Source organism: Zonotrichia leucophrys, unplaced genomic scaffold (assembly GCF_028769735.1).
Source record: "Zonotrichia leucophrys gambelii isolate GWCS_2022_RI unplaced genomic scaffold, RI_Zleu_2.0 Scaffold_64_270646, whole genome shotgun sequence".
Classification (NCBI taxonomy): Eukaryota; Metazoa; Chordata; class Aves; order Passeriformes; family Passerellidae; genus Zonotrichia; species Zonotrichia leucophrys.
Window position 1 is genome coordinate 195,995 of NW_026992269.1, and position 14,132 is coordinate 210,126.

General features: G+C 56.9%; 3 protein-coding genes across 3 annotated transcripts; all 3 read left to right on the top strand.

Moving 5' to 3' along the window:
- The first annotated feature begins 4,682 nt into the window (after window positions 1–4,682).
- LOC135460596 (zinc finger protein 358-like) lies at window positions 4,683–5,731 on the top strand. The gene is made up of 3 exons (XM_064737485.1): window positions 4,683–4,853; window positions 4,922–5,276; window positions 5,550–5,731. Exons 1-3 carry the CDS (start codon window positions 4,683–4,685, stop codon window positions 5,729–5,731), a joined length of 708 nt encoding a protein of 235 aa, XP_064593555.1.
- Window positions 5,732–8,652: 2,921 nt separating this feature from the next.
- LOC135460600 (mucin-5AC-like) lies at window positions 8,653–10,054 on the top strand. The gene is made up of 2 exons (XM_064737491.1): window positions 8,653–9,825; window positions 9,898–10,054. The coding sequence occupies exons 1-2, from the start codon at window positions 8,726–8,728 to the stop codon at window positions 10,052–10,054; spliced, it is 1,257 nt and encodes a 418-aa protein (XP_064593561.1). The 5' UTR covers window positions 8,653–8,725.
- Window positions 10,055–10,483: 429 nt separating this feature from the next.
- On the top strand, window positions 10,484–11,784 carry LOC135460597 (zinc finger protein 771-like; the record flags this gene model as incomplete). Its single annotated transcript, XM_064737486.1, has 2 exons — window positions 10,484–10,585; window positions 11,289–11,784. Coding segments are annotated over 2 exons (582 nt in total), but the record flags the coding sequence as incomplete, so codon positions are not given.
- Between the last annotated feature and the right edge of the window lie 2,348 nt (window positions 11,785–14,132).

Consider the following 14,132-nt stretch of genomic DNA (forward strand, 5'->3'; position numbering starts at 1 on the left):
CATTGGCTGGTTTTCCCGCCCAAACCCCACCGCTCATTCTGATTGGCCGCACGCCCCGTCACTCCCCCTCCCTCACAGACCCCTTCAAATCCCCCGCGCTGAGCCCGCCCCTCGCTGCCATTGGCTGGTTTTCCCGCCCAAACCCCACCGCTCATTCTGATTGGCCGCACGCCCCGTCACTCCTGGTTTCTCGCACGCTGATTGGCCAGGGCGGCGCTGAGGGGCGATCCCGCCTCGTCCTCTCACGGCTCCGGGCATGGCGTGGCCGCGATTTCAGCGCGGATTTTGCAGGTTTTGTTTTTTAAATTTTTTATTTATTTGGTGTTAAATTCTCCCCGGTGTCCCTCGGGTTCCCTCAGCGCCGGCCCTGCCCCGGCTGCCCCTCACAAATCCAGAGCCGGGGCCACTCCCAGCGCTCCCAGTGTGGACATGGAGGAGGAGGAGGAAGAGGAGGAAGAGGTGAAGAGTGGGATGGGGATGAAGAGGAGGAGGAAGAGGGGGTGGGGATGAAGAACAGGAGGAGGAAGAGGAGGAGAATAAGATGAGGATGGAGATGGAGGAGGAGGAAAAAAAGGGATGGGGATGAGAGGGAGGAGGATGAGAGCAGGATGGGGATGAAGAAGAGGAGAGAGTGGGATGGGGATGAAGAGGAGGAAGAGAGCGGGATGGGGATGAATGAGAGGAGGAGAGTGGGATGGGGATGGAGAAGAGGAGGAGGAGGAGAGCAGGGTGGGGATGAAGAAGAGGAAGAGGAGAGAGTGGGATGGAGATGAAGGAGAGGGGAGATTAGGATGGAGATGGAGGAGGACAATGAGAACGGGGTGGGGATGAAGAACAGGAGGAGGAGAGAGTGGGATGTGGATGAAGAAGATGAGGAGGAGAAGAAGAACGGCATGAGGATGAAGAAGAGGAGGAAGAAAAGAATGGAATAGGGGTGAAGAAAAGGAGGAAGAGAAGAAGGAAATAGAGATGAGGAAGAGGAGGAGAAGGATGGGCTGAGGATGGAGATGGAAAAGAGGAGCAGGGGAGTGGGATGGGGATGAAGGGGAGGAAGAGGAGGGAACGAACAGGCTGAGGATGGAGATGGAAAGCAGGAGGAGGAGAGAGGAATGGGGATGAAGAAGAGGAGGAAAAGAAGAACAGAATAGTGATGAAGAAAAGGAGGAAGAGGAGGAGAAGAACGGCATTGGGATGAAGAAGAGGAAGAGGAGGAGGATAACGGCATGAGGATGAAGAAGAAGAGGAGGAGGAGGATAACGGCATTGGGATGAAGAAGAGGAGGAGGAGGAGAACAGAATAGGGATGAAGAGGAGGAGGAGGAGAAGAATGGCATGAGGATGAAGAAGAGGAAGAGGATAACGGCATGAAGATGAAGAAGAGGAGGAGGAGAAGAACAGAACAGGGATGAAGAAGAGGAGGAGGATAACGGCATTGGGATGAAGAAGAGGAGGAGGAGGATAACGGCACTGGGATGAAGAAGAGGAGAAGAATAACGGCATTGGGATGAAGAAGAGGATGAGGAGGAGGAGAATAACGGCATTGGGATGAAGAAGAGGAGGAGGATAATGGCATTGGGATGAAGAAGAGGAGAAGAATAACGGCACTGGGATGAAGAAGAGGATGAGGAGGATAATGGCACTGGGATGAAGAAGAAGAGAAGAATAACGGCATTGGGATGAAGAAGAGGATGAGGAGGAGGCGGCCCCACCCCCAGGGGCGGCACTTCCGGGGTCAGCGGCGGCGCCTCCATCCGCTCCCGCTGCCGCTGCCGCTCCCGCTGCGGGCGGAGCTTCCCGGAGCGGCCGGGCCGGGGGAGCCCCGGGCGCCCCCCGAGCATCGCCCGGCCCGGGGGTCCCTGGGGGTCCCCGGGGGTCCCTGGGGGTGCCGGGACCCCCCCGCGCCGCCGCCATGCAGGAGAGCTACGAGTCCCTGATGCTGCTGGGTGAGCCCCGGAATGATCCCCAATGAGCCCCAAAATCGGCATCCTTAAAATCCTCATCCTCTGAATTATCCCCCAAAATTATCCCTAAAATTATCCCCAAAATCGCCATCCTTAAAATCCTCATCCTCTGAATTATCCCCCAAAATTATCCCTAAAATTATCCCCGAAATGATCCCCAATTAGCCCCAAAATCGGCATCCTTAAAATCCTCATCCTCTGAATTATCCCCCAAAATTATCCCTAAATTTATCCCGAATTAGCCCCAAAATCGGCGTCCTTAAAATCCTCATCCTCTGAATTATCCCCTAAATTGTCCCCAAAATTATCCCGAATTAGCCCCAAAATCGGCATCCTTAAAATCCTCATCCTCTGAATTATCCCCTAAATTATCCCCCAAAATTGTCCCCAAAATTATCCCCAATTAGCCCCAAAATCGGCATCCTTAAAATCCTCATCCTCTGAATTATCCCCCAAAATTGTCCCCAAAATTATCCCGAATTAGCCCCAAAATCGGCATCCTTAAAATCCTCATCCTCTGAATTATCCCCCAAAATTATCCTCCAAAATTGTCCCCAAAATTATCCCGAATTATCCCCAAAATCGGCATCCTTAAAATCCTCATCCTCTGAATTATCCCCTAAATTATCCCCCGAAATTGTCCCCAAAATCCTCCTCCTTAAAATCCTCATCCTCTAAATAATCCCCTAAATTATCCCCCAAAATTATCCCCAAAATCGGCATCCTTAAAATCCTCATCCTCTGAATTATCCCCCAAAATTATTGCCTCCAAATTTATCCCCCAAAATTATCCCCAATTAGCCCCAAAATCGGCATCCTTAAAATCCTCATCCTCTGAATTATCCCCCAAAAAAATCCCCCAAAATCCCCCTCCCCTAAATAACCACCCCAAAATTATCCCCAAAAAAATCCCCCAAAATCCCCCTCCCCTAAATAACCTCTAAATAACTCCCCCAAAATCCCCCTCCCCAAAATCCTCCCCCATAAATCCCCCCCAAAAAATCCCCCTCCCCAAAATAACCACCCCAAAATTATCCCCCAAAATTCTCCAAAATCTTTCACCCCAAAATAAACCCCCCAAAATTATCCCCCCCAAAAAAATCCCCAAATCCCCCTCCCCTAAATAACCACCCCAAAATCCCCCTCCCCTAAATAACCTCCTCAAAATAACCCCCCCAAAATCCCCTTCCCCAAAATTATCCCCCAAAATTATCCCCCAAAATTCTCCAAAATCTTTCACCCCAAAATCCCCCTCCCCTAAATAACCACCCCAAAATCCTCCCCAAAAATCCCCCCCAAAATCCCCCTCCCCAAAATAACCCCAAACCCCCAAATCAGACACAACCCCATGAATTTTCAGTCTCAACCCCGCTGTAACAGAGCCCCAAAACCCCAAATTTCCCTTTTTTCCCATTTTTTCCCATTTTTTCCCAGATTTCCCCATCCCCAAGCCCAACATCGTGTCCCGGCTGGAGCCCGAGGAGGAGCTGGGGGTGCCCGACCCCAACGACTGCAAGGAGTGGGAGATCCTCAGGGTGGCGCCTGCAGGTCGGTGGGACCCCTCCCCAATTGGGGGGTCCCCATTCCCCCACCCCAATTCTCCCCCGTTCTGTATTTCCCCCAGTTTGCCCAATTTCCCCCAATTTCTCCCCGTTATTTCCACCGTTCCCCCATTATTTTCTCAAAATTTCCCTCATTATTTCCCCATTATTTTCTGAAAATTCCCCCATTATTTTCCCTAAATTTCCCTCATTATTTTCCCCATTATTTTCCCTAAATTTCCCCATTATTTTCTCAAAATTCCCCCATTTTTTCCCCAAATTTCCCTCATTTTTTCCCCTTATTTTCCCCATTATTTACCATTATTTTCCCCCATTTTTCTCATATTCCCCATTATTTCCCGTATATTTCTATTATTTTCCCAATTTCTCCCCATTATTTTCCCATATTTCCCCATTATTTTCACCAAATTTCTCCCCATTATTTCCCTCATTATTTTCCCCATTTTTCCCATTATTTCCCCCAATTTTCCCCCATTATTCCCCCCTTATTTCCCCCATTGTTTTCCCATTATTTCCCCATTATTTCCCTTATTATTTCCCATTATTTTCCCCAATTCCTCCCCGTTATTTCCACCATTTCCCCATTATTTTCTCAAAATTCCCCCATTATTTTCCCAAAATTTCCCTCATTATTTTCCCCATTTTTCCCATTATTTCCCCCAAATTTCCCCCATTATTCCCCCCCTTATTTCCCCCATTATTTCCCCATTATTCCCCCATTATTTTCTGAAAATTCCCCATTTTTTTCCCCAAAATTTCCCTCATTATTTTCCTCATTATTTTCTGAAAATTCCCCCATTTTTTTCCCCAAAATTTCCCTCATTATTTCCCCATTATTTTCTCAAAATTCCCCCATTATTTCCCCAAAATTTCCCTCAATTTTTCCTGTAATTTCCCCATTATTTCCCATTATTTTCCCCATTTTCTCCATTATTTCCCCATTATTTCCCCATTATTTTCCCCATTATTTCCCATTATTTCCCATTATTCCCCAAATTTCCCCAATTAATTCCCATTATTTTGCCCAAATTTCCCTCCATTATTTTCCCCGTTATTTCCCCATTATTCCCCAATTTCCCCAATCCCCCCAATCCCCATCCCAATTCCCATTATTCCCCGCCCACCAACATCTTTCCCCAGACTCCGCCCCCCGAGCGATGATGACGACACCGACGCCGACCCCGCCCCCTTGGAGGCGGAGCCCGCCCCTCCCCCCACGCTGGACTCCCTCCTCCTCCTCCCCTCCCCCCCCTCCCCTCCCCCTCCCTGCCCCCTCCCCCCTCCCTGCCCCCTCCCCCCCCCCTCCTCCGCGGGGCGTGGCTCCCGCCGCGGTGGGCGTGGCCGGCGCGGCGGCGGCGGCTGTGGGCGGAGCCAACAACAAGCCCCGCCCCCCGCCAAGCCGTTCACCTGCCTGGCGTGCGGGAAGGGCTTCACGCGCAGCTCCAACCGCAACGCCCACCTGGCCACGCACCTGGGCCAGCGCCCGCACACCTGCGGCCATTGTGGGCGGGGCTTCGGCCACGCCCCCCAGCTGGCGCGGCACCTGCGGCTGCACCAGGGCGGCCAACGGCGCTTCGGGTGTGGCCAGTGTGGGCGGAGCTTCGGCCGCAGCGCCAACCTCAGCGCCCACCTGAGGGCGCACCTGGGCGAGCGGCCCTACACCTGCAGCGAGTGTGGGCGGGGCTTCAGCTACAGCTCCGCCTTCCTCAAGCACCGCCGCGCCCACGGGCTGCAGGAGCAGCACCAGGAGCAGGGCAGGAGGAGGAGGAGGAGGAAGGGCACACCTGGGCACACCTGTGCACCTGGGCACACCTGTGCTGGGCACACCTGCACACCTGGGCACACCTGTGCTGGGCACACCTGTCCTGGGCACACCTGTCCTGGGCACACCTGTGCTGGGCACACCTGTGCTGGGCACACCTGTACAGCTGGGCACACCTGTCCTGGGCACACCTGTGCTGGGCACACCTGTGCTGGGCACACCTGTACAGGGCACACCTGTCAGCTCTGCGGGGCGGGGTTTGCAGATGGCCACGCCCTCCTGGCACACCTGCACGGGCACGCTGAGGACACGCCCCTGAGCTGCGCCACGCCCCTGAGCTGTGCCACGCCCATCACCTGTGCCACGCCCTACACCTGCGGGGATTGTGGGAAGGGATTCGGGGGAAGCTCCGCCCTCATCCGGCACCAGCGGCTGCACCTGGGCTAGGAAAAACCGGAACCGGAATTGAAACCGGGACTGGGAAGGTTCCGGAACCGGAACTGGAACTGGGATCAGAACCTGAACTGAGACCGGAACCGGAATTGGGACCCGGACCGGGACTGGGAAAGTTCCGGAACCGGAACTGGAACTGGAACCGGGACCTGAACCGGGATAGGGAAACTTCCAGAACCAGGACTGGAACTGGAACTGGAACCTGAACTGGACCGGAACCGGAACCGGAATTGGGACCCGGACCGGGACTGGGAAAGTTCCGGAACCGGAACTGGAACTGGAACCGGACCTGAACCGGGATAGGGAAACTTCACAACCAGGACTGGAACTGAACTGGAACTGGAACTGAACTGAGAGCGAACCGAATGGAACCAGAGCACGACAGGGACTGGAATTTCTGGAACCAGGCTGGAACTGGAACTGGAACCGGGACCAGAACTGGGACTGGGAAACAACAAAACCAGGACTGGAACTGGGACACTAACTGGAACCGGAGCCCTCCAGAACTGGGACTGAAACTGGAACCGGAACCAGAACTGGGACTGGGACCAGAACTGGGACTGGGAAACAACAAAACCAGGACTGGAACCAGGACACTAACTGGAACTGGAGCCCTCTAGAACTGGAATTGGGACTGGAACCAGAAAAACTCTGGAACTGGGACCAGGATCAGAACTGGGACTGGAAACAACCGGAACCAGGACTGGAACCAGGAAACCACCGGAACTGGGACCTTTCTAGAGTCAGAACTGGGACCAGGAACCTTCCAGAACCCTCTGGAACCGGGACCATTCCAGAACTGGGACCATTCCAGAACATGGAACCTTCTGGAACCGGGACCCTTCTGAACTGGAGCCCTTCGGAACCGGGAACCTTCCGGAACCGGGACCCCCCCGGAGCCGCTGGACCGGAGGGGAAAGGACTCGAGGGGACGTCCCCGTGGCCACGGAGCTGTGGGGGAACCCCGGACCCTGGGAATCCATTCCGGACCCCCCAAAATCCATTCCTGACCCCAAAATCCATTCCAGACCTGGAATCCATTCCTGACCCCCCCAAAATCCATTCCAGACCCAGAATCCATTCCTGAACCACAGAATCCATTCCGGACCTTTGGGAATTCCACTTCCTGACCCCAAATCCATTCCAGACCATTGGGAATCCATTCCAGACCCCCAAATCCATTCCTGACCCCCCAAAATCCATTCTGACCCGAAATCCATTCCTGACCCCCGAAAATCCATTCTGGACCTTTGGAATCCATTCCGGACCCCCCAAAATCCATTCCAGACCCCCAAAATCCATTCCAGACCCCCAAAATCCATTCTGGACCCCAAATCCATTGCTGACCCCCCAAAATCCATTCCGGACTCTGGAACCATTCCTGACCTGAATCCATTCCAGACTCTGGGAATCCATTCCTGACCCACGGGAATCCATTCCGGACCTTTGGGAATCCATTCCTGACCCACAGGAATCCATTCCTGACCCCAAAATCCATTCCTGACTCCCCAAAATCCATTCCTGACCCCAAAATCCATTCCTGACCTTTGGGACTCCATTCCTGACCCCGAAATCCATTCCGGACCCCCAAATCCATTCCGGACCTTTGGGAATCCATTCCTGACCCACGGGAATCCATTCCTGACCCCAAAATCCATTCCGGACCTTTGGGAATCCATTCCTGACCCCAAAATCCATTCCAGACTCTGGGAATCCATTCCTGACCCGCGGAATCCATTCCTGATGCCAGGGATCCATTCCTGAGCTCCAAAATCCATTCCAGACTTTTGGGAATCCATTCCTGACTCCCCCAAATCCATCCCGGACCTTCGAGTGACCCCACCCCCCCCCCCCGAGGGTCGGGACCCCTCCGGTGCCACCAAGGGAGGACAAAAAAGGAGCAAAATGACCCCAAAATGTCCCTGGGGGGACAAAAAAGTGAAAAAATGACCCCAAAATGTCTCTGGGGGCTCCCCCCCCCTCATTAAAGCCCCTCCCCCATCTCCGCTGCCCCTCTGTGCGACTCTGCCCCCCCCCAAAAAAAAAAACAACAAAATTTCGGGAATTTTTGGGGAGGGGTCGCGGGTGGGGGAGGGGTCAGCGGGGTGGGGGAGGGGCGGGGGGGGTCTCCCAATCCTTTTTTTACATTTTTTAAATTTTTTTTAAATTTTTTTTTTTATTTTTTTTTCCCCCCGCAGCCCCCGGGGGTTGAACTTCCTGGGTCAGCCCCTCCCCCTCCTCTCCTTCCTCCCCCCCCCCCCCCTCCTCCTCCTCCTCCTCCTCCTCCTTTGTCCGCAGCGGCCGCGGCGCTTCCGGGCCCGGCCGCGATTTTGGGGCGATTTCGCCCCAATTTGGGGCTTTGGGGGGGGGGGGGGAGGGGCGGCGATGTCCGAGCGGGGGGGAGGGGGAAGGGTGGGGGGGGGGGGGGAGGGGCGGCGGGGGGGGAGGGGCGGGGGGGGGAGGAAGAGGAAGGAGCCGGGGCGGGGGGGGGGGGGGGGGGCGGAGCCACCGAATATCTGCGGGGAATGTGGGCGGGGCTTCGAGGGGAGGGAGGGGCTGGAGAGACACCGGAGTGACCACCGGAGTGACCACAGTGACCACCGGAGTGACCACAGGAGTGACCACTGGAGTGACCACCGGAGTGACCACCGGAGTGACCACAACACTGACCACTGGAGTGACCACAGTGACCACCGGAGTGACCACAGGAGTGACCACCGGAGTGACCACTGGAGTGACCACAGGAGTGACCACAGTGACCATCGGAGTGACCACAGTGACCACCGGAGTGACCAGAGTGACCACCGGAGTGACCACCGGAGTGACCACAGTGACCACCGGAGTGACCACACTGACCACCGGAGTGACCACAGCACTGACACAGTCCGGGCAGAGCTTGAATGGAGGGAGGGCTGGAGAGACATAGGAGTGACCACACTGACCACAGGAGTGACCACAGTGACCACCGGAGTGACCATCAGAGTGACCATGGGCAGAGCTTTGAATGGAGGGAGGGGCTCGACAGGCACCGGAGTGACCACACTGACCACTGGAGTGACCACAGTGACCATCCGAGTGACCACAGCACCATGCTGGAAAGGCACCAGAGTGACCATCGGAGTGACCACACTGACCATCGGAGTGACCATGGACAGTGCTTTGAGAGGAGAGAGGGGCTGGAGCGGCACAGGAGTGACCATTGGAGTGACCACACTGACCATCGGAGTGACCACGGCTCCGGGCAGAGCTTTGAGCAGAGGGCAGCACTGGACAGGCACCAGAGTGACCACAGGAGTGACCACAGCACTGACCATGGCTCCGGACACAGCAGTGGTCAGCAGGGCCACTCAGGACAGACGGACAGCGGTCACGGTCAGCAGGACCAGGACAGTGGTCAGCAAGGCAGCTCTGGACAGCTGGACATCGGTGGGGATGGACAAAGAGGCAGCAATGGTCAGCGAGGGGGCTCCGGACAGCCAGACCACGGCAGGGGTCAGCGGGGCAGCTCTGGACAGCTGGACATTGATGGGAATGGCCGGAGGGTCAAGCACGGCCGTGGTCAGCGGGGCAGGTCCGGACAGAGGGGCCTCAGAGGGAGCGGCCGAAGAGGCAGCAGTGGTCAGAGCTCCGGACAGAGCAGTGACCACAGCAGCGGTCAGCGGGGTGGCTCCGGACAGAGCAGTGACCACAGCAGCGGTCAGAGCTCCGGACAGAGCAGTGACCACAGCACTGGTCAGCGGGGTGGCTCCGGACAGAGCAGTGACCACAGCAGCGGTCAGAGCTCCGGACAGAGCAGTGACCACAGCAGCGGTCAGCGGGATCGTGGCTCCGGACAGAGCAGTGACCACAGCAGTGGTCAGAGCTCCGGACAGAGCAGTGACCACAGCAGCGGTCAGAGCTCCGGACAGAGCAGTGACCACAGCAGCGGTCAGCGGGGTGGCTCCGGACAGAGCAGTGACCACAGCAGCGGTCAGCGGGGTGGCTCCGGACAGAGCAGTGACCACAGCAGCGGTCAGCGAGGGGACTCCGGACAGAGCAGTGACCACAGCAGCGGTCAGAGCTCCGGACAGAGCAGTGACCACAGCACTGGTCAGAGCTCCGGACAGAGCAGTGACCACAGCAGCGGTCAGGGCTCCGGACAGAGCAGTGACCACAGCAGCGGTCAGCGGGGTGGCTCCGGACAGATGGACATTGACAGCGATGACCAACAGCCCACGCCCAGCAGCGGCCAGCAGCACGGCAGCGATGACCACAGCGATGACCACAGCGATGACCACCCCAACTCCCACCCCCCCTGCACTGACCACTGCCCACTGACCTGTCCGGACTGCGGCCAAAGCTCCCACCTGCAGCGTCACCGCCGTGCCCACACCGCACTGACCACAACCTGTGGTCACTCTCACACCACACTGACCGGTACCTGTGGTCACTCTCACACCGCACTGACCACTACCTGTGCTACTGCACTGACCGGTACCAGTGGTCACTCTCACACCGCACTGACCGTACCGTGGTCATTCTACACTGCACTGACCACAACCTGTGGTCACTCTCACACCACAGTGACCACTACCTGTGCTACTGCACTGACCGGTACCTGCGGTACCACACTGACCACAACCAGTGGTCACTCTCACACCGCACTGGCCGCTACCTGCGTCCTCCACTCCGCAATGACCGCTACCTGCGGTCACTCTCCACACACAGACACTACTGTGGTGCGCACTGACCACAACCTGTGGTCACTCTCACACCACACTGACCACAACCAGCAGTCGCTCTCACACCGCACTGACCACTACCTGTGGAACCACACTGACCGGTACCTGTGGTGCTGCACTGACCAGTACCAGCGGTCACTCTCACACCACACTGACCGGTACCTGTGGAACCACATGACCGGTACCTTGCTACTGCACTGACCAGTACCAGCGGTCGCTCTCACACCGCACTGCCACCACCACGGTCACTCCCACACCGCACTGACCACAACAGCGGTCGCTCTCACACCGCACTGCACCACACCAGCGGTCACTCTCACACCGCACTGACCACAACCAGCGGTCACTCTCACACCGCACTGACCACCACCAGCGGTCACTCTCACACCACACTGACCACAACCAGCGGTCACTCTCACACCACACTGACCGGTACCTTGCGTACCACACTGACCACAACCAGCGGTCGCTCTCACACCACACTGACCGCTACCTGTGGTCACTCTCACACCGCACTGACCACCACCAGCGGTCACTCCCACACCGCACTGACCAGTACCTGTGGTACCGCACTGACCACAACCAGCGGTCACTCCCACACTGCACTGACCACAACCAGCGGTCACTCTCACACCGCACTGACCGGTACCAGCGGTCACTCTCACACCACACTGACCGGTACCTGTGGAACCGCACTGACCACCACCAGCGGTCACTCTCACACCGCACTGACCACCACCAGCAGTCACTCCCCAACCGCATGACCACAACCAGCGGTCCATCCCACACCGCACTGACCACCAGCGTCACTCTCACACGCACTGACCACCACCAGCGGTCACTCTCCGGCCACCCCCCGCCCCCAGGAGCGCAGGAGGAGCCCCCGCGGCCGCCCCCGGCCCAACACGTGCGGGCAGTGCCGGCAGAGCTTCGGCCAGAGCTCGGACCTGGTCAAGCACCTGCGCGTCCACTCCGGGGAGCGCCCGTTCGCCTGCGGCCACTGCGGGCGCCGCTTCAACGTCAGCTCCAACCTGAGCCGCCACCGCCGCATCCACACCGGGGAGCGCCCGTTCGGCTGCGCCGACTGCGGGCGCCGCTTCACGGAGCGCTCCACGCTGAGCCAGCACCGCCGCAGCCACACCGGGGAGCGCCCGTTCGGCTGCGCCCTCTGCGGGAAGCGCTTCGGCCGCAGCTCGCACCGGCGGCGGCACCAGCGCACGCACGGCGGGGACAGCGCGGGCAGCGGGGAACGGGGCGGCAGCGCAGAGCTGGGGCTGCCCCAGCCAGGCTTCTTGAGCAGCGAAAATTAAAGAAAATTTGGAGTAATGGTGTTTTTTTGAGGATTTTTTGGTGGTTTTTGTGGTGGTGGGTTTGGGGGTTTGGTTGCCGTTCCAGTGTCTTGATCCCAGCCCAAATCCCAGTCCCGATCTTGATCCCAATCCCAGTCCCAGTTCTGATCCCAGTCCCATCATCTTGATCCCAGTCCCAGTTCTGGTTCTGGTCCCAGTGTGGGTCTCAGTGCCATTGTCTTGATCCCAATCCAGCCCAATCCCAGTCCCAGTCTTGTCCCAGTTCCATCGTCTTGATCCCAGCTCAAATCTCCATCCCAGTCCAAATCCTCATCCCAATCCTGGTCCTGGTCCCAATCTTGGTCTCATTTCCATTGTCTTGATCCCAGCCCCAGTCTCAGTCTGGCCCAGTCCAGTTTATCTTGGTCCTGGTCCATGATCCCACTTGGTCCCAATCTGTCCCGTCTGGTCCAGTCCCAATCTCTGTCCCCCAATCCCGGTCCTGGTTCTGATCCCAATCTCGGTCCCAGTCCTGGTTCCAGTCCCAATCTTGATCCCAGTCCCATTGTCTTGATCCCAATCCCAGTCCTGGTTCTGGTTCTGGTCCCAGTCTGGGTCTCCGTCCCATTGTCCTGATCCCAGTCCCAATCCCAGTCCTGATCCCAATCCCAGTTCTAATCTTGGTCCTGGTCCTGATCCCAATCTCGGTCCCAATCTTGGTCCCAGTCCCATCATCTTGATCCCAGTCCCAGCCCCAATCCCAGTCCTGATCCCAATCCCAGTTCCAATCTTGATCCCAGCCCCAGCCCTGCTCTCCGGCCGCAGCTCGCACCGCCGGCGGCACCAGCGCACGCACGGCGGGGACAGCGCGGGCAACGGGGGAAATGGGGGAATGGCAAACGTTTGGGGCTGCCCAGCCAGGTTCTGAGGAGTGAAATTAAGAAATGTGGAGTAATTTGAGTTTTTTATCAGGATTTTCTTGGTGTTTTTTGGTGTTGGGTTTGGCTTTTGATTGCCAGTTCCAATGTCTCTTGATCCCATTATCCCAGTCCCGATCTTGGTCCCAGTCTTGGTCTCAGTCCCATCATCTTGATCCCAGTCCAAGTCCCAATCCTGATACTGGTCCCAGTCTTGATCCCATGTCCCATCATCACTGATCCCAGTCCAGTCCGGTTCTGTGTCCCAGTCTGGTCTCCAGTCCATTTCCTGTCCCAGCCTGATCCCAGTCCTAATCCCAATCCCAGTCCCAATCTGTCTGGTTCTGTCCAATCTTGGTTCCTCCAAGTCTGGTTCCAGCCCCAATCTTATCCATGCCGTTTCATCTTGGTCCCAACCCCAGTTCTGGTTTGCTCTGGTTCCGTCCATGTCTGACCGCCAATCCATCCAGTTCCAGCCTTGGTCCCAGTCCCAGTTCTAATCTTGGTCCTGGTCCTGATCCCAATCTCGGTCCCAGTTCTGGTTCTGGTCCCAGTCTGGGTCTCAGTCCCATTGTCTTGATCCCAGCCGGAATCTCAATCCCAACCCAAATCCTCATCCCAATCCCGGTCCTGGTTCTGGTCCCAGACCCAGTTCTGATCCTGATCCCCGTCCCATCCCAATCCCAGTTCCATCCCAGTCCCAGTTCAGATCCAAATCCCAATCCCAGTCCATCCCAGTTCAGATCCCAATCCCAGTCCCAATCCCAGTCCCAGTTCCACCCCAATCCCAACCCAGTCCAAATCCCAAACCCAGTCCATCCCAGATTCCCGTTCCAATCCCAATCCCATCCCAATCCATCCCAGTTTCCATCCCAGTTCCCCCCCAGTGCCCCCCAATTCCTGGGACCCTCCCCCCCAGTCCCAATGACCCTCCCATTCAATGACATCATCATCCCCACCCCAATGACGTCACAGTGATGTCACAGCACCCCCCAAACCCCCTCCCCCAATAATCCCCCATTCAATGACATCATCCCCGCCCCGATGACATCACAGTGATGTCACAGCACCCCCCACCCCCAATCCCAAAGCCCCTCCCCAATGACCCCCAATTCGATGACGTCATCCCCGCCGGATGACGTCACAGCACCCCTCCCCAAACAATCCCCATTCAATGACATCATCCCCGCCCCCGATGACGTCACAGCGATGTCACAGCATCCCTCTCCCCAATCCCAAAGCCCCTCCCCAATGACCCCCAATTCGATGACATCATCCCCCCCAATGATGACAGGATGTCACAGCACACCCCCACCCCAAACCCCCCAATCCCCCATTCAATGACATCATCCCCACCCGGATGACGTCACAGCGATGTCACAGCACCCCGTTATTTTGGGGGGATTTTGGGGGGGTTTATTAAAAGCCGGGGAGGGAAATTTGGCAAAATCCGCGCCCCCCCCCCTCC